Source organism: Carcharhinus amblyrhynchos, chromosome 6 (assembly GCF_965287045.1).
Source record: "Carcharhinus amblyrhynchos chromosome 6, sCarAmb.v2.hapA, whole genome shotgun sequence".
NCBI lineage: Eukaryota > Metazoa > Chordata > Chondrichthyes > Carcharhiniformes > Carcharhinidae > Carcharhinus > Carcharhinus amblyrhynchos.
Genome location: NC_137329.1, coordinates 10,274,843 through 10,299,609, shown reverse-complemented (window position 1 = coordinate 10,299,609; position 24,767 = coordinate 10,274,843). Strand labels below are relative to the sequence as shown.

The 24,767-nt window shown below is 45.6% G+C and overlaps 1 protein-coding gene across 5 annotated transcripts in view; it reads left to right on the top strand.

Moving 5' to 3' along the window:
• The window catches only part of luzp2 (leucine zipper protein 2), a 337,695-nt gene that overhangs the window by 305,147 nt on the left and 7,781 nt on the right, over nt 1–24,767 (top strand). For all 5 annotated transcript variants that reach the window (XR_013886774.1, XM_080189886.1, XM_080189885.1 and 2 more), the window contains one exon: nt 12,808–12,886. Coding sequence is in view for 4 of the 5 variants with exons in the window: in XM_080189886.1 (XP_080046012.1) it covers nt 12,808–12,858 (51 nt within the window). In the remaining variant the exon portion in view is untranslated. Of the gene's footprint in view, nt 1–12,807; nt 12,887–24,767 lie in introns of those variants that run through there.

Below are 24,767 nucleotides of genomic sequence, written 5' to 3'. Positions count from 1 at the left end.
AGATGGCTGGATATAGCACTTGGGACAAATGGGATCAAAGGCTAAGGGGAGAAAGCAGCCTTAAGCTATTGAGTCATACGATCAGCCATGATCGTAATGAATGGCAGAGCAGGCCTGAAGGGTCAAATGGCCTCCTCCTGCTCCTACCTTCTATGTTCCGATGTTTCAAGCTAGGAACAGATAGGATTAGATTGCCTTGATATTAAACTCTTCTTAAAAAGGATAACTGACCTTTCCTCCTATCAAGCTGCAATTTCACAACAGCTCCATTCCTCTGGATTACTATTCATGTTTCATTTTAAGCACAAGATATGAAAGAGATTGAACAATTAAAAACAAAAGCAGCCTATGTAATGAACCACAGCAGAATTTTTACAAATGTACAAGGGAGTAAAATAATTACATCCCATTCTGCAAGCATTTATTAACCGCTAGAATATGACACAGGCTGTGCTGTACATGCAGATGCTTTGTGGAAAATACTGATGTGTGCATAAAAGCTTCTCAGTTTTATATTTGGCACTAACTACAAGTGGTTTCAATGGATCATTACATCAAATTGCCTGCTTTTTTCCAAAAAGTTTCACACTGGCAGCCACATTTCTATGTAATTCTCAACATTTAAAAAGTGTAATTATCGTATTAGATAGTCATTCATCCAGACTATAAAGGAGAAAACATTAATTTTGTTTGTTCGTTTTGCAGATTTTGTTTAGCAGGTAGCCAGTCGTGCTTTATGCCTATTCTACTCTCAGTGTTCGCACTTAACTCTGGAGCCACACATCGGCAACTCAAAGCTGTGGTTCTGTAAATTAGCTCTGAAGGTTATAACCAAATTATTCTCCAATTCTTATACATCCCTATCTATGTCCAATGTTGTGAGGTTTAAGATGAACCTGAGTTGCATTTTGCTCTCCAATCCATTCTTGTTTCATGCACCATCAATTTATTGCCCTTGTCTGTCCTCATTGCTGCCAAGATCCTAACAACAACAGCTTTAAGCTTAGTATTTTTATGCTTCCCCGGATAAACTCTCCACTTACAGCCACAATAAAATAGCAACTCATTTAGAACGCTATTGCATTCTCTTGTTTTTTTTATTCATTTTTATGGGATGTGGGCATTGCTGGCTAGGCCAGCATTTATTGCCCATCCCTAGTTGCCCTTGAGAAGGTGGTAATGAGCTGCCTTCTGAAAACACTGCAGTCCCTGAGGTGTAGATGCACCCACAGTGTTTTTAGGGAGGGAGTTCCGGGATTTTGACCCAGCAATAGCGAAGAAATGATGATATATTTCCAAGTCACGATGGTGCATGACTAGGAGGGGAACCTCCAGATGGTGGTGTCCCCAGTTATCCGCTGCTCTTGTCCTCCTAGATGGTAGTGCTTATAGGTTTGGGAGGTGCTGCCAAAGGAAACTTAGTGAGTTCCTACGGTGCTTTTTGTAGATGGTACACATAATCAGGAAGGAGGGTGATTAAGAGGGAGAATGATTTAGAGGGAGGGTGATTAAAAAGGAGACTGATGAAGAGGGAGGATGATTGGGAGAGAGGACGGTTGGGAGAACATATAAGAACATAAGAAATAGGAGCAGGAGTAGGCCAACTAGCCCTTCGAGCCTGCCCCGCCATTCAATAAGATCATGGCTGATCTGCCGTGGCTCAGTTCCACATTCCCGCCCTCTCCCCATAACCCTTAATCCCCTCTCTTATCAAAAACCCATCAACCCGCGTCTTAAAAATATTTAGCGAGGTAACCTCCACCACTTCAACGGGCAGAGAATTTCAGAGATTCACCACCCTTTGAGTGAAGAAGTTCCTCCTCAACTCTGTTCTAAACCGCCCCCCCTTTATCTTGAGGCTGTGCCCCCTAGTCCTGCTGTCCTTTCTGAGCGGGAAGAGTCTCTCCACCTCTATCCTATCCATCCCGTTCGTCATCTTATACATCTCAATGAGATCTCCCCTCATTCTTCTAAACTCTAACGAGTACAAGCCTAATTTATTCAGCCTCTCCTCATAGCTCAACCCCCTCAACTCCGGCATCAGCCTAGTAAACCTCCTCTGCACTCCCTCCAACGCCAAAATATCCTTGCGTAAGTAAAAAGATTTTTTTTCCCGATGCAGCTGTTTGGCAACTTTGCAGGTGTTCTTGCTGCATCTTCATTGGTGATATTGTATAGTCATTAGTAGTTTACTGAAATTTCCAAAACTCAGCTGTTAGTATTCTAGCTTAGTGCCAAATCCAGTCCATCCCTTACCACTGTGCTCACTGACCTACATTATCTCTTGGTTAGATTTAAAATTCTCAGCTTTATATTCAAAACCTTCTACTGTCTCGCCCCGTCCCTGTATCTACAGCTTCCTCCATCTCCACAATCTCCTGATATCTCTGCTTCTCCTATTCTGGCCTTTTACGGATCCCCAACCTTAATCACACTGCAATTGGCAACTGTGTCTTCAGCTTCAGGCCCTAAGGTCTGAAATTCACTCCCTAAGCCTCTCTGCCTCTCCTCTTTTTGATGCTGTTTAAAATCTACCTCTTTTAGTCACCTGCCTTAATATCTCTTTTATGTAGATCCGTGTCAGAATTTATTTGATGAAATTGACGGAGGGAGGGTGATTAAGAGGGAGAGAGAGTGACTGGGATGGATGTTGATCAGGAGGTTGGGTGATCAGAAGGGAGGGCAATTGTGGAGGAGGACAGTTGGGAGTAGGACACTTGGGAGGGAAGTAGAGCTATTAGATTGTGGGCAATCAGGATGGAGAGAGGGACAGTGGATGGTTGTAAGGGGCAGGAATTGGGAAGGAGGGCATTCCAAAAGGAAGGGTAGCAGGTGCCTACAATGGAGTGTAGAATCATGGCAGAGCCTGGAAGAACACATCTTCCTATTCAATAAGTATGTTTTTAAAATCATCCCTTTTCTGTGATGTATTGCCACTGACTGACTACTTTTTCTCTGAACACTTTAGTCTGTCTCTACACTGTTAGCAGAATCAACACAACTATGAATAGCTGTTTTATAATTGCACTTTGAATGAGGCAGTGATGATGCTGTTATCTATTCTGTTTTGTTTCCAGTGACTGGTTTAATATAAATGAGCACATCCTGAGCAGAGTACAATTTGGAAGGGATTATTAAAAGGATATGCATTTCCTGAAGTTTGATTGAGCGGCAGCTTAATAGTTACGATCAGCTCATCATATTCTGTGTCTTACTTTCAGTGTAGAGGATGAACCAAACGCCTTGCCGAATAATAGAGGTCGATTTAGAAAGAACTAATCATTGTGTTTATATATCATACTGATCTTCTGCTCCAAACTAGAATGAGTCAGCAGAAAAATGCTATAAATAAGTCTGATTTCCAAAATGTTGAGTATGTAAAGAGCCAGAATATAAAAGCTTGCAATGATACCACCTTCCACATCGTACGATGTTCCACGGAGATTCACGTCTACTTATAGATTGTAGTCACTGGGTGGGATTTTCCTCCCTCTCCGAGGTGGCGTAGCGCTCACTGATGGTGAGATCTTATGGTCCCACCATCATCAATGGGATTTCCTGGTGAACACACTCCTGGAAACCCATGGGGTGAAGTGCACCATTAGCAGGACCGTAAGATCCCACTGGTGTGATCAGCAACAAGATTTCAGCGGTCAGGAGTTTTTTTTTCAATTCGTTCATGGGACGTGGGCATTGCTGGGAAGGCCAACACTTGTTGCCCATCCCTAATTGCCCTTGAACTGAGTGGCTTGCTGAGCCATTTGAGAGGGCAATTAAGGGTCAGCCACATTGCTGTGGACTTGTAGGCTAGGGCGGGTAAGGACGGAAGATTTCCTTCCCTAAAGGACATCAGTGAACCAGGTTGGTCTTTACGACATTCAACCACGGTTTCATGGTCATCTTTAGAGATTTAATTCCCAGAATTTAATCGAATTCAAGTTTCACCATCTGCTATGGTGGGATTCGAACCCAAGTCCCCAGAGCATCACTCTGGGTCTCTGGATTACTCGTCCAACAACATCACCACGCCATTGCCTCACCTGTGTAATGTTGGAAAACATGGCAGCCAATGTTGTGCACTGCAAGGCCCCCGCAGGCAGTTTTTAATTAAATAACCAGGGATTGGTGGGGTTGATTGAGAGACAAATGTTGGCCACGGTCACCAAGGAAACCCTTCTACTGCTCTTCACATCGTGCCATGAAATATTTCATCGCCATCTCTATGTGAGGAGGTAAACGGGATCACCTTTTATCATTCTGTTTGAGTGTCAGCATCCCCAGCACTGCAGCACTTGCTCTGTATCGCAGTGGAAATGTCAGTTTAATTTATGTGCTCAGTTCTAAGGTCCAAATCTAACACCCTCTGACTCAAACGCAAAGAATCTTCCACTGAGCCTTCATCAATGTCTTAGAAACTGATTGTCCTCTCCTGAATATACTGTACGTAGATATGTGAGGACCACTGTCAGAATCATATGCATCCTAGTTACTAATCACTCTGCTTAGTAATCTATACACAAGATGCAATCGTTCTATTTAGAAAACAAGTAGATGCAGTTAAAACAAAAGCCATCTTAACTCATCAATTCAGGAAAAATAAACTCTTCACCCAGCTATTAATTAAATGACTTCAGGTCCCTGCCTGCGCCAGCTTACAAAACAGGCAGAGGAGAGGCAACAAATTAGGTAGACGAGACATTTAAGTAAGATCCTGACCTTCGTCACATCTGCCTTTAGCGCACTGATTAGCACTCTGAGCACAGATAGCTGAAGCTCATTTGAGGAGTACAATAGAGCTTTTCTCTTTATTCTTACAGGGGGGTATTGTAAGCAAGGTCAGCATTTGTTCCCCTTTTTGGATTGTTCCTGAACTGAGGGAGGTTTAAGAGTCAGCCACCTCGCTGTGGGCCTGGAGTCACATGTAGGACAAACAGATTGCCTTCCCCAGAGGGCATAACTGACGCAGATGGGTTTTAGCAACAATTGATGATAGTTGTCACGCTCCTCATTACTGAGACTAGCTTTACGCATCCAGCTTGATGAATTGAATTTAAATTCCACCAGCTGTCACGGTAGGATTGGTATCCGTGTGTCCTCAAAGCCTAGAGGCACAAGCTTACCGGCCATTCATGCCATGCCCCCTTTGTAGAGAGAGAATTTGGCAGAGGATTAGGCGCCCAGCCAAATTTCCGTTCACTGCAGCAGGTTGGGAAAATCCCGCCGGCACAAATGGTAGCCACATTCTGGACACGGTGTCTAGATTACTAGCCCAGTGAAATTACCAACATGTCACCATCACCCCCATAAGTCTGACCATCATTCTTGGGAGGGCGCAATCTTATCAGGTCACTGTGATATTGTCTACATTTTTCACTTCACTGGTCATCAGTTCAAACAAAATAAGGAAATACTTCCATTGTTGAATCCTGTGTTCAGAGATAATCCCTTGGGCCCACAGTTATAGTGTCGGCTACGCAGTGTGATCAGAGGAAACTTCCTCCCAAGCTTCAGAGTAAAACTGGACTTTTCAGATTGGGAGTTACTCAAATACTAGAACTCCTTTTCCTTCAACAAACTTATTTTTCATCAAAAAGAACAGTTTCATGAACTCACATTCAGGATGCCAACACAAATTCAAATGTGATCAGTAAACAATCTGTAGCTAAAATAGCGAGCCAAAATGATGCAAGCAACTCAGGTTCAAATTGCCTTACCAGACTTTCTGTGGTAGAATTTCAGCTTGCCGACAAGGTTGGACCAATTTGATTTGATTTTGATTTGACTAATTATTGTCACATGTATTGACATACAGTGAAAAGTATTGTTTCTTGCGTGCTGTAGAGACAAAACATACCGTTCATAGAGAAAAAAGGGAGAGGGTACATTGTTGCAGTCATAGCAAGGATAAAGAGAAAGATCAACTTAATGCAAGGTATAAGTCTGATGGCAGCAGGAAAGAAGCTGTTCTTGATTCGGTTAGTACATGGCCTCGGACTTTTGTACCTTTTTCCCAGCGGAAGAAGGCGGAAGAAAGAATGTCCGGAGTGTGCGGGGTCCTTGATTGTGCCGGCTGCTTTGCCAAGGCAGCGGGAAGTGTAGACAGAGTCAATGGATGGGAAGCTGGTTTGCATGATGGATTGGGCTACATTCATTATTTGTAGTTTCTTGTCTTGGGCAGAGCAGGAGCCATACCAAGCTGTGATATAACCAGAAATAATGCTTACTGTGGTGCTTACTCTGTAAAAGACCTGATTCACAACTATAATTTGATGGCTGGTTTCGTTGCATACCTAACCTATTATATCTTAGACACTTACTTCAATTCCAGTCAGCATTCCAAGTAAGGATGGGTCAAAACGAACCCATTTTGACAGAACTTTCCAAACCCATGATCTTTACCACATAAGAACATAAGAATTAGGAGCAGGAGTAGGCCATCTAGCCCTTTGAGCCTGCCCTGCCATTCAATAAGATTATGGCTGATCTGAAGTGGATCAGTTCCACTTTCCCGCTTTCTCCCCATAACCCTTAATTCCCTTGTCTATCAAAAACCCATCTACCCGTGACTTAAATATATTTAGCGAGGTAGCCTCCACCACTTCAATGGGCAGAGAATTCCAAAGATTCACCACCCTTTGGGTGAAGAAGTTCCTCCTCAACTCCGATCCAAACTGCTCCCCCCCCACCCCCCCCACCTTATCTTGAGGCTGTGCCCTCGAGTCCTGCTGTCCTTTCTAAGCGGGAAGAATCTCTCTACCTCTACCCTATCCATCCCCTTCATTATCTTATATGTCTCTATAAGATCCCCCCTCATCCTTCTAAACTCAAACGAGTACAGACCCAGTCTATTTAGAAAGATACATAGAAAGATAAAGGCAGAAGATACATAGAACATAGAACATAGAACATTACAGCGCAGAACAGGCCCTTCGGCCCACGATGTTGCGCCGACCAGTTACAAAAACAATGACCCACTAGCCTATACCAATCCCTTTTCGTCCATAAACCTATCCAGAGATCTCTTAAACGCCCCCAAACTAGACGCATCTACAACTGCAGCAGGCAGGGCATTCCAATCCCTCACCACCCGCTGGGTAAAGAACCTACCCCTGACATCCGTCCTGTAGCTACCCCCCCTTAATTTAAAGTCATGCCCCCTCGTGCTAGCTTTCTCCATCCGAGGAAAAAGGCTATCACTATCCACCCTATCTAAACCCCTAATCATCTTATATGTTTCAATAAGATCCCCTCTTAGCCGCCTTCTTCCCAACGAAAACAACCCTAGATCCCTCAGTCTCTCCTCATAGGACCTCCCCACCATACCAGGCAACATCCTAGTAAACCTCCTCTGCACCCTCTCCAACGCCTCCACATCCTTCTTGTAATGCGGGGACCAGAACTGCACACAGTACTCCAAGTGCGGCCGCACTAGAGTAGTGTACAGTTGCAACATTACACTGCGACTCCTAAATTCAATCCCCCTACCAATAAACGCCAAGACACCGTACGCCTTCTTGACAACCTTATCTACTTGATTCCCAACTTTCAGGGATCTATGTACACACACACCTAGATCCCTCTGTTCATCCACACTATTCAAAGTCCTCCCGTTAGCCCTATACTCGACACATCTGTTGCTCCTACCAAAGTGAATTACCTCACACTTCTCCGCATTAAATTCCATCCGCCACCTCTCGGCCCAGCTCTGCAACCTATCTAAGTCTCCCTGCAGACTATGACACCCTTCCTCACAATCTACCACACCTCCAACTTTGGTGTCATCAGCAAATTTACTAATCCACCCAACTATACCCTCATCCAGATCATTAATAAAAATTACAAACAACAGTGGCCCCAAAACAGATCCCTGAGGCACACCACTCGTAACTGCACTCCATGATGAATATTTACCATCCACCACCACCCTCTGTCTCCTATCTGATAGCCAATTCCTGATCCAACTTCCTAGATTACCCACAATCCCATACATCTGCATTTTCTGCAGAAGCCTACCATGGTGAACCTTATCGAACGCCTTACTAAAATCCATGTATACCACGTCAACTGCCTTACCCCCATCCACCTCTTTGGTCACCTTCTCAAAAAACTCAATAAGGTTAGTAAGGCACGACCTACCTGCTACAAAACCATGCTGACTATTTCTAATCAATTCATTACACTCCAAATAACTATAAATCCTATCCCTAATAATTTTTTCTAAAACCTTGCCCACAACAGAAGTAAGACTCACCGGTCTATAATTCCCGGCAAAGTCTCTGTTCCCCTTCTTAAACAATGGGACAACATTCGCTATCCTCCAATCCTCCGGGACTACACCAGAGACCAATGACGACCTGAAGATCTGAGCCAGAGGCTCTGCAATCACCTCTCTAGCCTCCCAGAGAATCCTAGGGTAGATCCCATCCGGACCAGGGGACTTATCTATTTTCAGCCCCTCAAGAATTTCCAGCACATCCTCTTTATCAACCGTAATACTTTCTATTTTACACCCCTGCGACCCAATGTCCTCCTCAGCTATATTCATGTCCCCCTGCGTGAACACCGAAGAGAAATATTGGTTCAATACTTCTCCAATCTCCTCCGGTTCCACACACAACTTCCCCCTGCTGTCTGTAACTGGCCCTAATCTTGCCCTGACCAACCTTCTGTTCTTGACATACTTATAGAACGCCTTAGGATTCTCCTTAATCCTATCAGCCAAAGTCTTCTCATGTCCTCTTTTAGCCCTTCTCAACTCACTCTTCAACTCCCTCCTAGCCAATCTAAAGCTTTCTAGTGCACTATCTGAGCCCTCCAATCTCATCCGAACATAAGCCTCCTTTTTCTTTTTAACCATCGACTCAACTCTTTTAGTGCACCACGGTTCCCTAGATCTACCAAATCCACCATGCCTGACAGGGACATACCTATCAAGGACTCGCAGTAGCTGCTCCTTGAAAAAATTCCACATTTCAGATGTTCCCAGTCCCTGCAATCCCCTAATCCAATCCATGCTTCCTAATTCACTCCTGATAGCCTCATAATCGCCCTTACCCCAGCTAAAATTGCTGACCCGAGGTTCACGCCTATCTCTTCCCATCACTAAGGTGAACGTAACCGAATTGTGGTCACTATCACCAAAATGCACACCAACTTCCAAGTCTAGCACCTGGTCTGGCTCATTTCCCAGCACCAAATCCAATATAGCCTCACCTCTAGTTGGCCTGTCTACATACTGAGACAAAAAACCTTCCTGCACGCTTTGTACAAACACTGACCCCTCTAGCGAGCTAGAACTATAGCAACTCCAATCAATATTCGTAAAGTTAAAGTCCCCCATAACAATTACCCTATTACTTTCACTCCTAACCCGGATTGTCTCCGCAATCCTTTCCTCAACCTCTCTAGAACTTTTAGGAGGTCTATAAAAGACTCCCAACAGGGTGACCTCTCCTCTCCTATTTCTAATCTCCGCCCATACTACCTCAACTGACAAGTCCTCATCAAACTTTCTCTCCGACACTGTGATACAGTCCTTGACTAGCAATGCTACCCCACCCCCCCTTCTACCTTCTTCTCTACTCCGACTAAAGCATTTGTACCCCGGAACCTGCAACATCCATTCCTGACCCTGCTCTATCCAAGTCTCAGAAATGGCCACAACATCAAAGTCCCAGGTACTGATCCACGCTGCAAGTTCATCCACTTTATTGCGAATACTCCTCGCATTAAAGTACACGCATTTCAAACCCTGCTCCGCCCCACCCCCACTATGCCGTGCCTTGCATTCCCCAACTATGCCCCCCTCACTTTCACCCCCTTTCCTCACTATCCCTCCCCCCCTCCGAATCAGTTTAAACCTTCCTGCATCGCTTTTGCAAATTTACCCCCCAGGATATTGATTCCCCTCTGGTTCAGGTGTAGACCATCCCTCTTATAGAGGTCCCACCTTCCCCAGAATGAGCCCCAATTGCTCAAGTACCTGAACCCCTCCCTCCTGCACCATCCCCTCAGCCACGAGTTCAAACTTTCCCTCTCCCTATTCCTCTCTAATCTATCCCGTGGCACAGGCAAGAGTCCAGATATAACTACTCTTTCTGACTTCGCCTTGAGTTTCCATCCCAACTCCATAAATCTTTGCTTAATCTCCCCTTCCCTTAATCTCCCTATGTCATGTGTCCCCACATGAACTATAACTTGGGGTTGATCTCCCTCTCCCCTAAGAGTCCTGAATACTCTGTCCGATACATCCTGGACCCCAGCCCCTGGTAGGCAACACACCAGCCCAGAGTCCCTACCCTTACCTCCAACTCTCCTATCCGTCCCCATAACCGTGGAGTCCCCAATCACGAGGCCCAATCTCTTACCCCTAACCACCTGAGGCTTGCCAATAGGCTCACCCCCAGAGACCTGCTCCCTTTGGCTATCCCCAGTTGATTTCTCCTCAACTGGGACATCATCATCAACATGGCAACATCATCACCGCCACCAGCAAGTTCCCCTCCGAATCCTCAGCACCTTGACTTGGAATTATATCACCGTTTTCTCACTGTCACTGGGTTAAAGTACTGGAACCCACTTCTCCATCTTCTTCTCAGCTGGAAGCATCTAAGAGAAAACACACAAATAACCCAAATAAAAGACTACCTTCCTCTCACCTATCGCCACAGAAATGCTACCTTGAAAGGTTAGCGATATTGGCCGGTATGTTCTGATCTCACTCAGACGAAGCTTGTAAAATCCCACCCAAGACTAACAGAGAATTTTGGGGCGGGCTTGGCAGTAAAATTCCAAGCGTAGGGTGGTTTTGCTTTGGTCCCACCTGCTCCAGGAATGGAAATACCCACCCAAGGCCAACCGATCTTTGGCTTCTGTGTTAAATTCTCCGTCCCGTCCGCGATGCAATGGGCAGGACCAGATGATTTCTCTCATGGGGAACGATTAAACACATGTGCAAGTCAGAAGTGCAATATTGGAAAACTGTAGCTGATTTTGTCAGGTGATGGAGAAAGTTTGGCACGCCTTGTTCAGACCCTCCATGGAACTTCTGGAGTCGTGAGTGTGAAATAAAGAACAAAGAACAAAGAACAACACAGCACAGAAAACAGGCCCCTCAGCCCTACAAGCCTGTGCCGCCCATTTTAACACTCAGTGAGCACCTCATTCCAATCCTTCTTCTACCTATGACTTTTGTCTACGCCTCTTGGACTCTACAATAAAGGGGTGCAAATTTAGAGAATTATGTGTGCGCCAGATTATGGGAGGTCTAATTTAGGGACAATTTATTAATCAGCCTAAAAGCACATTTTTGGGGTGTGGGAGGAAACCGGAGCACCCAGAGAAAACCCACGCAAGAACGGGGAGAATGTGCAAACTCCCACAGACACCGACCCAAATCGGAGCTCCGACCCGGGACCCTGTATCTGCACATTATTTCAATTGGATGCTTAATGCAGACACGCAATCCATGAGGACCTGATGTCAATTTGAAGATGACACCTGCAACCTTCCTCAAAAATGACAAAACTGTGCAAGACTGAACACTTAAGAGGTTCTGGACTTAATGCATCAATGACTGGTGGTCAGCGCATGATCTTGATGGTGCCTGGTTTGTATTTTAATAACTAGTTCTCGAGGATATAGACTGAGTAATTTGGATATTATAGTTATTTACTAAATAAAAGAGAAACTGGCCATTGAGATTTATAGCTCAGAAACAGGCCCTTTGGCCTAACTTGCCCGTGCCTTTTTTTTTAACCACTAAACTAGTCCCAATTGCCCCCGTTTGGCCCATATCCCTCAAAGTAAAGTTAATTTATTAGTCACAGTAAACTCGCATTAAGTCTATGAAAGTCCCCTAGTCGCCACGCTCTGGCGTCTGTTCAGGTACACCGAGGGAGAATTTAGCATGGCCAATGCACCTAATCAGCATGTGGGAGGAAACCAGAGCACCCACAGGAAACCCACGTAGCCTCAGGAGAACATGAAGACTCCACACAGACAGTGACCCAAGTCGGGAATTGAACTCAGCTCCCTGGTGCTGTGAGGCAGCAGTTCTAAACACTGTACCACCGTACCTCCACACCCATCCCACCCATGTAACTGTCTAAATGCTTTGTAAAAGACAAAATTGGACCCACCTCTACTACTATCTCTGGCAGTTTGTTCGAGACACTCTGTGTGAAAAAATTGCCCCTCTGGACCCTTTTGTATCTCTCCCCTCTCACATTAAACCTATGCCCCCTAGTTTTAGACTCCCCTACCTTTGGGAAAAGATACTGACTATCTAACTGATCTGTGACCCTGATTATTTTATAGACCTCTATAAGGTCACTCCTAATCCTCCTACGCTCCAGGGAAAAGAGTCGTGGTCTATCGAGCCTCTCCTTATAAGTCAAACCACCAAGTCCCGGTAACATACTAGTAAATCTTCTCTGCACTCTTTCTAGTTTAATAATATCCTTTCTGTAAGAGGGGGACGAGAACCGTACACAGTAAGTGTGGGCTCACAGTTCTGGTATTTAAGAGCAGAGCGGAGTGATGCAATTTTAACATAGAGTTGAGGTAGAAGATTGGGCAAGGACCTTGTTGAATGGTAGAGCAAGTTGATGGGACCAAAATGGTCTATTCTTGCTCCTATTTGAGACATTCTTATCATGGATTGATACAGTTCTCCTCTGATGTACATCTCACACAGGGACTGATGTTATCTTGTAATGCCATGCACAAAGTTGGCAAAAAAAAAGCTATACTTTTGTTTGCTCAATGTTTTGGAGGATGTATGATTCATTATTTATATATCTACAGGTTGGCAAGAATTGTTCTACAAATCAAGGTGACAATCCTCCCCCCAAGTAGGAATACTGAAGCAAGTTCACCTCTGCAGGTATAATTTGTCACATTTCATGCAGAAAACAAATATCTCGGAATGCCGTACAGACATTGAAGGATAGCTTCCTCACATTGCTGACTGCTGGGGGATGGTAAATAACACTGGGAATAAAATATATCTGTTCCTATATAATCTGGCTTCACGAATATACACGCCACTAAAATTTCACCGCTCCGTCATTTGACAATTTCATTTTTAGCGCCCGTCTTACAAAGCGACTAAAGTAGTTACAGCTATCAAATGGAAGGTCACGACCTTTCACGATCAGCGACTGCTTCGTGTCCAGTTGAGTAATGATGCTAACATTGGCCCACTTGGGGTTTGTGATTGTAGTATCCTTTCTCCAAATATTGTGTAGTTGAAACACATGGTGACATTTCAGTGTGTAGATTACCAGGCAGAATCAGGCAATGCAGTCATCTGAAAGACAGGCACAGTTGCAGGTAACAGTAACACCCATTGTTCATGACCTGACTTAGTAGACCCAAGAGCAATAGGTTCATGATATGACCCAGTAGATACAAGGTCAATATATTCATGACATAACACATTGGACCCAGAATCTATAAGCATGTGGACAGGCAAATATTCCCGGGTGTCTTTTGATGACCCTAAGAGTCAGGAGATATCTGCTTGGAAATCAACTTATTGGGATACCCGCAGACACTAGTGGGCAGCATGGTGGCACAGTGGCTAAGACTGCTGTCTCACAGACACGGGGAAAACAAGCAAACTCCACACACATACTCATCTAAGTTGAGTACATATTTCCTCGCTCTCGCCAGGGGTCATCGAAACAAACTCAAGAGTATTTCCCTGTCCATGTGCCTACTGATCCTGGATCTACCGAGTCACATCATGAACCGGGATAATTCTGGCCTTGGGTCACACTCTGTGTGGAGTTTGTACATTCTCCCCGTGTCTGCGTGGGTTTCCCCTGGATGCTCTGGTTTCCTCCCACACTCCAAAGATGTGCGGGTTAGGTGGATTGGCCAATGTCAATGTATGGGGCTGCAGGGATAGGACCAGGGAGAGGGAGTGGGTAAAATGCTCTGTCAGGGAGTTGGTCCAGACGTGATGGGCTAAATGGCCTCTTCTGTACAGTGGAGATTCTATGATTCTTTGGCTGTGAGGTTAAATTGCCTCTTGAGTCAGGGGGATTAGCAAGTTAAATACGTGGGGTCATAGGAGTAGGGCACTGGACACCAGGCAGTGCCAAGGGGGTAGGACCTGAGGGGCAGGACCTACTAGGGGATGGGGGGGCTGGGGGGCAGGGCCCATTGGTGGTGGTGTGGTGGGGGGGAGGGGGCACTGCTGCGCGCTCTGCATTAGGAATCGTTTGGAGAGGGAGGGGGCTGGCCATGGGGAAGTCGGGGGAGAGGGGGGGGTCGGAGCAGGCATGGGGGTGTGGGGGGTTGTTTCAGGGAAGCTGGGGTTCGGTGGTGGGGTGGGGTGATGGGGGTCAGGGATTACATCAGGAGGCCAAGGATTGTGATGCCGGTGATGGTGGGGGATAGTGGGCATGTGCCAATCTCCCTATTGAGAGATAGCGGCAGTGGCCCGCTCTGTACGCTGATGCCAGCCTCCAGGTCAGGTGTAGACCCCAACCCCACCTTACCAGCACTAATCTCCCGGTGGACTCTGTGAAGCACAGATTGCTGGAAGTTCATTCCACTAAGTACGCCCAAAAAACGGGCGGGGAAATCTCCCAATTTCCCACCCATTGGGCACTTAATTTTTTTTTTCTGGGAAAATAGTGCCGTTGATTGGGCAGGCACTATAAAAACAAATTGCACTGCTCAATTCTAAATCAGGAACAATCCTCGGACATCATTGAGATCAGTGTGTCGGAGCTGTGGCAAACTGACCATCAAACAATCCAATAACGCCTTTTTCTCTGCAATTATTCAAGTTGGCCAAAAAAAGGGAGAAGCCGATTGTTCTGTAAGGTTACAGAAAGATAACACTGCTCACAACATTGTCTGAGACAGAGCATCAAATGTAATACTTGTAGGCGGCAGCAATAATCTCACAAATGTTCAATGCTGATTGCGATTTCTGCTTAAAAAAGCTAAAAGCTCGATGAGTTCGCAGCTCAAAATCCTAGAAATGCTAAAAACATTCCAAAAAAATACCAACTAACAGCAGTGCTAAGTCTAAATAGACATTGGGTTCTGAGTGCGGCCTATAAGATGCTTTGTTGACCGTTGCCTACGCGCAAGGTGATTACTTTCCGCTGATTTTCGTCCAGGGAGTTTTCTCCCTGTCGGTGTGAATGAAGTGATTCGCATGTAAAGCAAGAACAAGTGAAGTGAGATGTGTGCTGATTGCTCACAACATTGACTGTGAGAGCTGTGCGCTCCCTCTGTATCCAAAGTATAAATATTTCTTTTGTTTTTACCATTCAATGTTGATGAAAGTTCCATTAATATATAAATGATTAAGAATTTTCCATATTTCGTTATGAAATATTCAAAATGTGTTAAACCTGCTTAATCTTATTCATGGGGTCATGGTTAGAGAACGAGGCTGATTTCAATCTTGTGGCCTACTGAGATGGAGGAGGGCCACTAATGCGATCCACTCACCAGCTTAGGTTAGCCATCACTTTTTTTTTATTATTCATTCGTGGGACATGGGTGTCGCTGGCTGGCCAACATTTATTGCCCATCCCTAGTTGCCCTTGAACTGAGTGGCTTGCTAGGCACAATGGTTGGCATAGAGGGCAATTGAGAGTGAACCACATTGCTGTGGCCCTGGAGTCACATGTAGGCCAGACCAGGAAAGAATGGCAGATTTCCTTCCCTAAAGGTCATTTGAAAACTAAATGGGTTTTTCCAATAATCGACGATGATTTCGTGGTCATCAGTAGGTTCTTCATTTCAGATATTTCACTCTTTTAAGAATCTATCTAACACAGCTTTAAAAATATTCAATGACCTTGCTGTACCATTGTCTATGGGAGAGAGTTCCAAAATTCATGACTCTCTGGGAGAAAGAAATCTTCAACTCCATTATGAGACAATGGCTGCCTGTCCAGGGGATTGCATTGACACCCAATGATACACCAGGGAGACATTGCCTAGGTCACAATGACATCATCAACAGGGCAGTTGCATCATTGCCTACCATTTCCTTTGTGTTACCACCTCCTGACTCCTCGAAGCCTGCCCACTACCTGCAAGGTGCCAGTCAGAGCGTGATGGAATACTCTCCGCTTGCCTGGATGGGTGCAGCTCCAACAACACTCAAGAAGCTCAACACCATGCATAACAGAGCAACCTGCATGATTGGCATCCCATCCACAAACATTTGCTTCCTCTATCACTGATGCACCATGGCAGCAGTGCGTACCATCTACAAGATGCACTGCATGAATTCACCAAGGCTCCTCAGACAACACCTACCAAACCCACAATTGCTACCATCCAGAAAGACAAGGGTAGCTGATGCATGAGAATTCCACCACCTGGAAGTTCCCCTCTGAGTTAGTCACCATCCTGACTTGGAAATATATCATTGTCCCTTCGCTGTCACTGAGTCAAAATCCTGGAACTCCCTCCCAAACAGCACTGTGGATGCACCTATATCAATGGCCTGCAGCAATTCAAGAAGACAGCTCACCGGCACTTATTCAAGGGCAATTAGGGATGGGCAATAAACACTGGCCTCACCAGCACGCCCATATCCCACAAAACGTGGGTAGCACGATGGTTAACGCTGATGCCTCACAACACCAAGGACCCGGGTTCGATTCCCGCCTTGAACACTACCTGTGTGGAATCTGCACATTCTCTCCGTGTCTGTGTGGGTTTCCTGCGGTTGCTCCAGTTCCCTCCCACAATCTGAAAGATGTGCTGGTTAGGTGCATTGACCCAAACGGCTGACTAGAAGAATTTCACAGTAACTTCTTTGCACTGTTAACGTGAGCCTTACTTGTGACTAGTAAACAAACTTTTAAAACAATAAAAAAAACACCTTTTATTTCTACCTGGTGGGAAGTGTGAAAATTTGCTTCGAAAAGCCAGCCAAGCCAGACCTGGATGAAGTTAACTATGCCAAAATTAAATAGGATTTCTCAAAATTGCACTCAAGACATATAAAAACAAGCTGACGTTCATGAACATAATCACAGTGAAGGGTAGTGCCTTATCTATGATAATGCAATCAGAAACTAATTAACGGCTTTCTGAGAATAACAACGTCATTGAAATTCAGAAATATTCCACTCACCAGCTTGGCTGGTGATGGACATTCATCCTTAAGTCGACATTATAATAGCTAGACCTTATTATTTAAAAGGTGCTAAATAGCACCAGCTATTAACAATCATTTGGACACTTGAAACTCTATAATTGTGTTAAGAACGCTGGATAAACAGATTCTATTGTGTTCCATACTCATATTGCCATAGCAACAATGGATTTCTCTGCTCTCTGACAGTTCCACGGGCCTTCCCCCATTTCTCTTGTTACATCTGTGGTAATTGCTGCGAACCTCCATCTGTTATCTTGTCTGGTGCAAGTCAGTCCATCTCTTTGCTCCATTTTCTCTCTTTCCTCGCCACTGTTTATGAGAGAGGGTGGCCGCCAATTACTTTTCACCCTTCTTACAAAGATCAGAAAATGGAATTCAAATGCATGAGTTGTAGCCTGACTTTGTAGGCCTAAGGCTTTACTGATAACCTGCGCTGTAGTCAACCAACAGGAGCTGGATTTGATCATAGAATCCCTACTGTGCAGAAGCAAGCCACTCAGCCCATTGGGTCTACACCGATTCTCCGACAGAGCACTTTATCCAGGCCCGCCCTGCCTGCCCTTGCCCCCGTAACGTCACATCTTTACCCCGCTAATAACCCTAACCTACACTCATGGATTGCCATGATAAATTGCCCTTTAGTGTCCCAAGTGTAAGTGTAGGAGTGCCACCTTCTCTCACAGAAGGTGGGCAGGAAAGGGAGACAATGGATTGAAGAGATGGGCTGGCTTGCACAAGAGGAGGTAATGAATGGAATTTAACAGTAATTAGCACAAGTTGTACCAAGAGAAATGGGGATAAGCCAGCGTCAGAGAGCAGAGAAATCCATGATTTCTATGGCACATCTTTGGACTGTGGGAGAACACCCGAAGAGAAACCACTTTCCGATGAGGACAGGCTCACAGACAATAAAATGTTTCCGCGTCTGTGTCACTGTACAGTTTTTATATAAACGCACACATTAGCCAGGATTTTACTGCCCCACCCACAGAGTGAGCAAGGGCTGAGAGACGGAGCACGGGAAGGTCCGCTGACATCGGGCAGGATTTTACAGTTTAGGGACGAGCAAGGTCGTAAAATCCCACCCATAATCTTGGTGGTGCTGTCAGTGTAACCTTTGGCATAATCTTACTCATTTTATCACATAAATAATGAACAAAGTGTCGTAGAATCCTCACAGTACAGGAGGCCATTCAGCCCATCGAGTCTGTACCAAACACAATCCCATCCAGGCACTATTCTCGAAATCCTCATTTACCCTGCACCCAGAGGAAAACTGCAAAGACACGGTGAGAATGTCCAAACTCCACACAGGCAGTCACCCGAGGCTGGAATCGAACCCCAGCCGCTGGCGTTGTGAAGCAGCAATGCTAACCACTGTAGCAGTATGCCGTCCTACATCTGGATGCAGTTTTTAAACCCAATTTACCAGTGCTGAAATAGTTTCAAAACTTGCCTCTAATGTCCCACTCGGTGACAACGATGTGGAACTGACCTCGACTTGAGGCTGAGTTCCACTTGTGCGAACAATTGTTTTTAATTCCACTGTGACATCAGGTTGTGACCCCAATCTCATCATAAAATAATAAATTGGAGGCCAGGCTTCAAATATGTGGGCCTTGACTGGTATTTTGAAGGAAGCAATTATCGGGCCATTTCAGCTCATTGGCATTCAAATTGACTGCAATAACATGTCTTCAACGTATGAGCCTGGTTCCAGCAGGTACAACACACCAGGTGGGAACTTCAATTTCATTTCCTGGTAAGGGCAGGTATCAAGGCTGGAGTCGGACCATCCAGATTCGGAGCATTGGCTCTACTCTCTCTCAGTAAGAAGTCTCACAACACCAGGTTAAAGTCCAACAGGTTTATTTGGTAGCACAACACCACTAGCTTTCGGAGAGCTGCTCCTTCGTCAGGTGAGTGGACACTTTGTCAGGTGAGAATGCCCTGACGAAGGAGCGGTGCTCCGAAAGCTAGTGGCGTTTGCTACCAAATAAACCTGGTGGACTTTGACCTGGTGATGATGTGAGACTTCTTACTGTGTTTACCCCAGTCCAATGCCGGCATCGCCACATCTATTCTCTCTCTCCAGATGCTGTCAGACCAGCTGAGATTTTCCAGCATTTTCTGTTTTTTGTTACAGGTTCCAGCGTCTGTAGTATTTTGCTTTTATTATGGAGTTGGGCTAGTGCCTGACTTCAGCAGGGGAAGACAGCTGACAGATGTTTGACTGGTCCTTGGACATTATCAGGAATCTTAAACACAGAAGCACAGAAAATAGGAGTAGGAGGAGGCCATTCGGCCCTTCAAGCCTGTTCCACCGTTCATTATGACCGTAGCTGATCATGCATTACACTGTCTGCAAACTCATAGAGTCATAGAGGTTTACAGCATGGAAACAGGCCCTTTGGCCCAACTTGTCAATGCCACCCTTTTTTTTAAAACAACTAAGCTAATCCCAATTGCCCGCATTTGGCCCATATCCCTCTGTACCCATCGTACCTATGTAACTATCTAAATGCCTTTTAAAAGATAAAATTGTACCCGCCTCTACTACTACCTCTGGTAGCTTGTTCCAGACACTTACCACTCTTTGTGTGAAAAAATTGCCCCTCTGGACACTTTTGCATCTAGAACATAGAACATAGAAAAACTACAGCACAAATAGGCCCTTTGGCCCACAAGTTGTGTTGATCATATCCCTACCTACTAGGCTTACCTATAACCCTCAATCCTCTTAAGTCCCCTCTCCTCTCTCACCTTAAACCTATGCCCTCTAGTTTTAGACTCCCCTATCTTTGGGAAAAAATATTGACTATCTACCTTGTCTATGCCCCTCGTTATTTTATAGACCTCTATGAGGTCACCCTCAGCCTCCTACGCTCCAGAGAAAAGAGTCCCAGTCTATTCAGCCTCGCCTTATAACTCAATCCATCAAGTCCCAGTAGCATCCTAGTAACTCTTTTCTGCCCTCTTTCTAGCTTAATAATATCCTTTCTCTAATAGGGTGACCAGAATTGCACACAGTATTCCAAGTGTGGCCTTACCAATGTCTTGTACAACTTCAACAAGACGTCCCAACACCTGTATTCAAACTGGTAGACCTTGTAATTTACTATCACTGCAGCATTGATTATCTTTGCAATATGGATTTATTACTTTCTGTTGGAGATACTTTTTCCAGTGAGGATGAGAAGGAGAGGGAGGAGGCCAGAGGAGCAGAGGGATGGGGCCACAGAAAGTGCATGAAAGAGCCCCATCTGTTGAGGAGTAAGAGACTGCTGAGGGCTAGCTGCAGCAAACACGTGGGCAGAGACAGAGACCTTACCCTGCCGTGTACAGCGTTAGCATGACTCACCTACAGATGTCAGAGAGAGACAGTGTCTGAGGAGACTTTGTGTTCCCAGAGCAATGCTAACTTCTGTGTATGACTTGATGGTGAAGCAATATTGACCATTCTGGTGAAAGGATGGAGACTTTAACCTGACATCAACTCCCTCCCTTAAAACAGAGAACAGCCAATGGTCATCTGGGACTGTGGTGACTTTACATTTGGGGAGCCGGTTAGCTCAGTTGACTGGACGGTTGGTTTGTGATGCAGGGTGACACCAACAGAGTGGGTTCAATTCCCGTACTGGCTGAGGTTATACTTGAAGGCCCCACCTTCTCAACCTTGCTTCTCGCCTGAAGTGTGGTGATCCTCAAGTTAAAATCACCACCAGTCAGCTCTCTCTATCAAAGGGGAGAGGAGCCTGTGGTCATCTAGGACTAAAGTGACTTTACCTTTGATAAAAAAATCACTCGAAATGTTAACACTGAAATGTTAGGTCTTCTTCTCTTCACAGATAGTCATAGAATTCCTACAGTACAGAAGGAGGCCATTCAGCCCATTGGGTCTGTACCAACCACAACCCCACTAAGGCCCTATTCCTATAACTGCACACATTTACCCTGATAATCCTCCTCACACTAGGAATTTAGCATGGCCAATCAACCTAACCTGCACATCTTTAGACTGTGGGAGGAAACCAGAGCACCTGGAGGAAACCCACACAGACGTGGGGAGAATGTGCAAGCTCAGATGCTGCCTGACCTGCTGAGTTTTGCCAGTATTTTGTTTTTATTTCAGATTTCCAGAATCTGCAGCATGTTGGTTATGCCCAGGTTGAGATTCTATTGCTAACCGATGTGTCACGTATCTGAAGCAGGATATTTTGAATTCCCTGATAAATTATGTATTACTTTGCTATTTTAGTAGAGGATTTGAAATGCTGCTTGTTGGGTTGCTATGATTTGCAACATTCATGTTGTCCACATTCAGCACAGTGGCTTTGAAATCTTTTGCCTCAGGCACATTTCAGATCACTCTGGAGACCTGAGTGGCAGTATCCAGCCTGCAGCACATCACTGTTTTAAAGAGATTACAGATGCTATGTTTAGGTGCACAGGGGAATGTATTGCCTTCGCCGCAATAATCACTCGGGAAGGGCCAAGAGTCCTTGCCGCCGTGGCTGCCCTTCCAATGGTGCAAGGCGTAACTGACTACACCCACGTCACCATCAAGCCACCAGTTGGCCTGCCAAGGGTCTTTATTAATAGGATGGACCACCATTCAATCAATGTGCAGATGAGCGGTGCGGTGGCACAGTGGTTAGCACTGCTGCCTCTCAGCGCCAGGGAACCAGGTTCGATTCCCAGCTTGGGTCACTGTCTGTGGGGAGTCTGCACGTTCTCCCCGTATCTGCATGGGTTTCCTCCGGATGCTCCAGTTTCCTCCCGCAGTCCAAAAGGCATGCTGTTTAGGTGAATTGGCCACGCTAAATTCTCCCTCAGTGTACCCAACAGGCGGCTGAGTGTGGTGACTGGAGGATTTTCACAGTAACTTCACTGCAATGTTAATATAAGCCAACTTGTGATTAATAAATAAACTTTACCTTTACTTTAATCTGGGACCAACAGTAGTTGGTCTGTAGCAAAGTACCTGGTGAGGAGCCAATACCCTCAGAAACCCTTAGGTGCTAGAGATCTGATGTTTTTGCAAGGATGGCTTCTGGGTGACAAAGGACCATTGAAGAAGTGGCCTTTGGTACCAGTTCGTCATCCCAGGACTGATCCTGAGTGCCGATACAATGGGGGAGGTCACAGCACAACCAAGGCCATCATTGAGGTTCTGATGTCTTGCCAGATCTGAAGGAGCTCTCCAGTACACATCTTCAAGTGGCGGCTCTTAGCTGTGCTCCTGATGCTCTTAGTGGAGGAGGTGCCAAGGGGGACCTCTGACGAGGTGATAGAGGAATCGGAAGGGGAACTAGCACAGCCAGATGTGCAAGGCCCTGCCAGGGAACACTTGGATGGGTGTGAACCTTCCTCCAGAGGTTCCATTAACTCAGTCCATCAAAACATAAGCAGAAAATGCTGGAGAAACCATCAAAACATCTTGTGCAATATTTCCTTCTTCTTCCTGCATCACCACCAGAAAACCAATTGCTCATCTCTTAAAATCACAAATATCCAAACCATGTTACACTCAAATAAAATCACCCGTGGAATCCATCTCCATCCATGATTACGCACAGCAAGTAAACTAATACCTTTCTTGAGGAGGTTCACACAACACATCATTTATGTACACAGAATATTATTGTCCCTACGTCATCCATGAGACTAATGGGACTAGTGTTGGGGTTTTCCATTCCTTTCCGGGGGTAATGGCATGATGCGCCCCACTCACTGGCAGCCCCGGTGGAGAAAGGCTGCACTTATACCTCCTTGTCTGCCATGATGTTGGCAACCGTCCTTTGATCGTCCAAAGCTATGGCCGCCTCGGTGTGGTGGGGATGTCGTGCACACTGTCAGAAGGCCCTTCTATTGACGTGGCACCCTGTACCAATGGCAAAGTGACAGAGGAGAGGATGTCCTCAGTAGCAACACCCTGGGAGGTGGCCCCTGGATGGCATTAGCTGCTGTTCACCCTCGACCAAGAGGTCCTGTTTGCTCTTGCTGCTTCCCTGAGCAGGATCTGGAGCTGAATGTGGCTCCAGGTCTCGTCCTCCCATTGCTCTGGCTCAGTAATTTGTGGGGCTTGGCCCTTTCAGGCCAGTCTGTCAATGAGGAAGTGTTGAGGGGGTGATCCTATCACTCATGGTCTGGATGGACTCTTAAAAGTTCTGTGCCAGAATGTGCAACCTCTCTGGTATCTCCGCCAAAGCTCCACGTATTTTGCTCTGGTAACTTCCAGAGGCTCATCATCCAGCTTGGAACTCAACATCTGGCTCTTCCCCAGCTCTCCACGGATTGCCAGAGGCTTGCTGCATTTTAGACTCCACCAGAGGCTAGGGACCTGATGTTTTGCAAGAATGGCCACTGGGTGACAAAGGGTACCCATTGAAGAAGTGTAACTGTGATGTGTTGGTGCCTGTACATTCTGTCTTCAATGGCTCATTGGGTGAACAGCACACCTGGAAGAAAGCCTGTTGGCCAAAAGTCCGCACTTTTAGTTAATTAATTGCCGTATTATTGGACGTCTCTCAAATTTGGGGACAGGTCGGCGATTCGAGCACTTCCAGGATGGATTCCCTACTACTACAGAGGGTAAAATTTGGCCATGTGACTCAGCGGCCAGACAACTGAGCTCAGCCTGAGGAGTAAGAAGTATCACGTTTACCTTTTGTAATATTCACTGAAAGACTGAGACTAAAAGAGGCACGGTTCCATTAATCATTTTCATTCAGGGGCTCTGGCTGTACGTTCCATATCCACAGCTTGAAGAATGGATCTGTAAGCAGGGGTAAATAGCCTGGTCACGTTTAAAATTACTCTCGCATGGTGTTGTGGAAGGTAACTGGTGCCTGTGGAGCTGTGCTCCAACTTTGCTCAGCATCTTTCAAAGAGAGTTGAACTTTAAAACAATACATCATGTTGAGTTTAGTTTGAAAAATGCCCTCCGCTGTGAAGGAAAATTGAAAGCTGGCTTGGTTTACGTGCCCTGTACATTCTTTCACAAAACGATCCACAGACTGATGGGACACGGAAACAGTTTTTGAGGAACTTTTTTCTGTTCGTAGAATTCTTACAGTGCACAAAGAGGCCATTCAGCCCATCGAGTCTGCACCGACAACGCTCCCACTCAAGTTCTATTCCTGCAACCCCACATAGTTACCCCACTAATCCTTCTAATCTGCGCATCCCGGGACACTAAGGGGCAATTTAGCATGCCCAATGCACCTAACCTGCACGTCTTTGAAATGTTGGGAGGAAACCGGAGCACCCGGAGGAAACCCATGCAGACACAGGGAAGAACGTGTGAATTCCACACCGCTGAGAATTGAACCTGGATCCCTGGAGCTGTGAGGCAGCTGTGCTAACCACCTGTTGTAGAGGAATAAAAGAGATGGAAGAGCTGTGAGACATTTATATCAAAGAGAATTTGTACACAGATAGCTACATTTTGAAGTCTTTTCACATTGCATTTTATAACATTGCTCTGTTCACTGAGCTACATCGGCCCTCGGTCTGGCAAGGCCACAGTTTCAAAATTCTCGTTCTTGTTTCAAAATCTCTCTATGGTGTTACCCAATCCTATCTTTATCGTTTCATCCTCTAGCCCTGCAAGCCT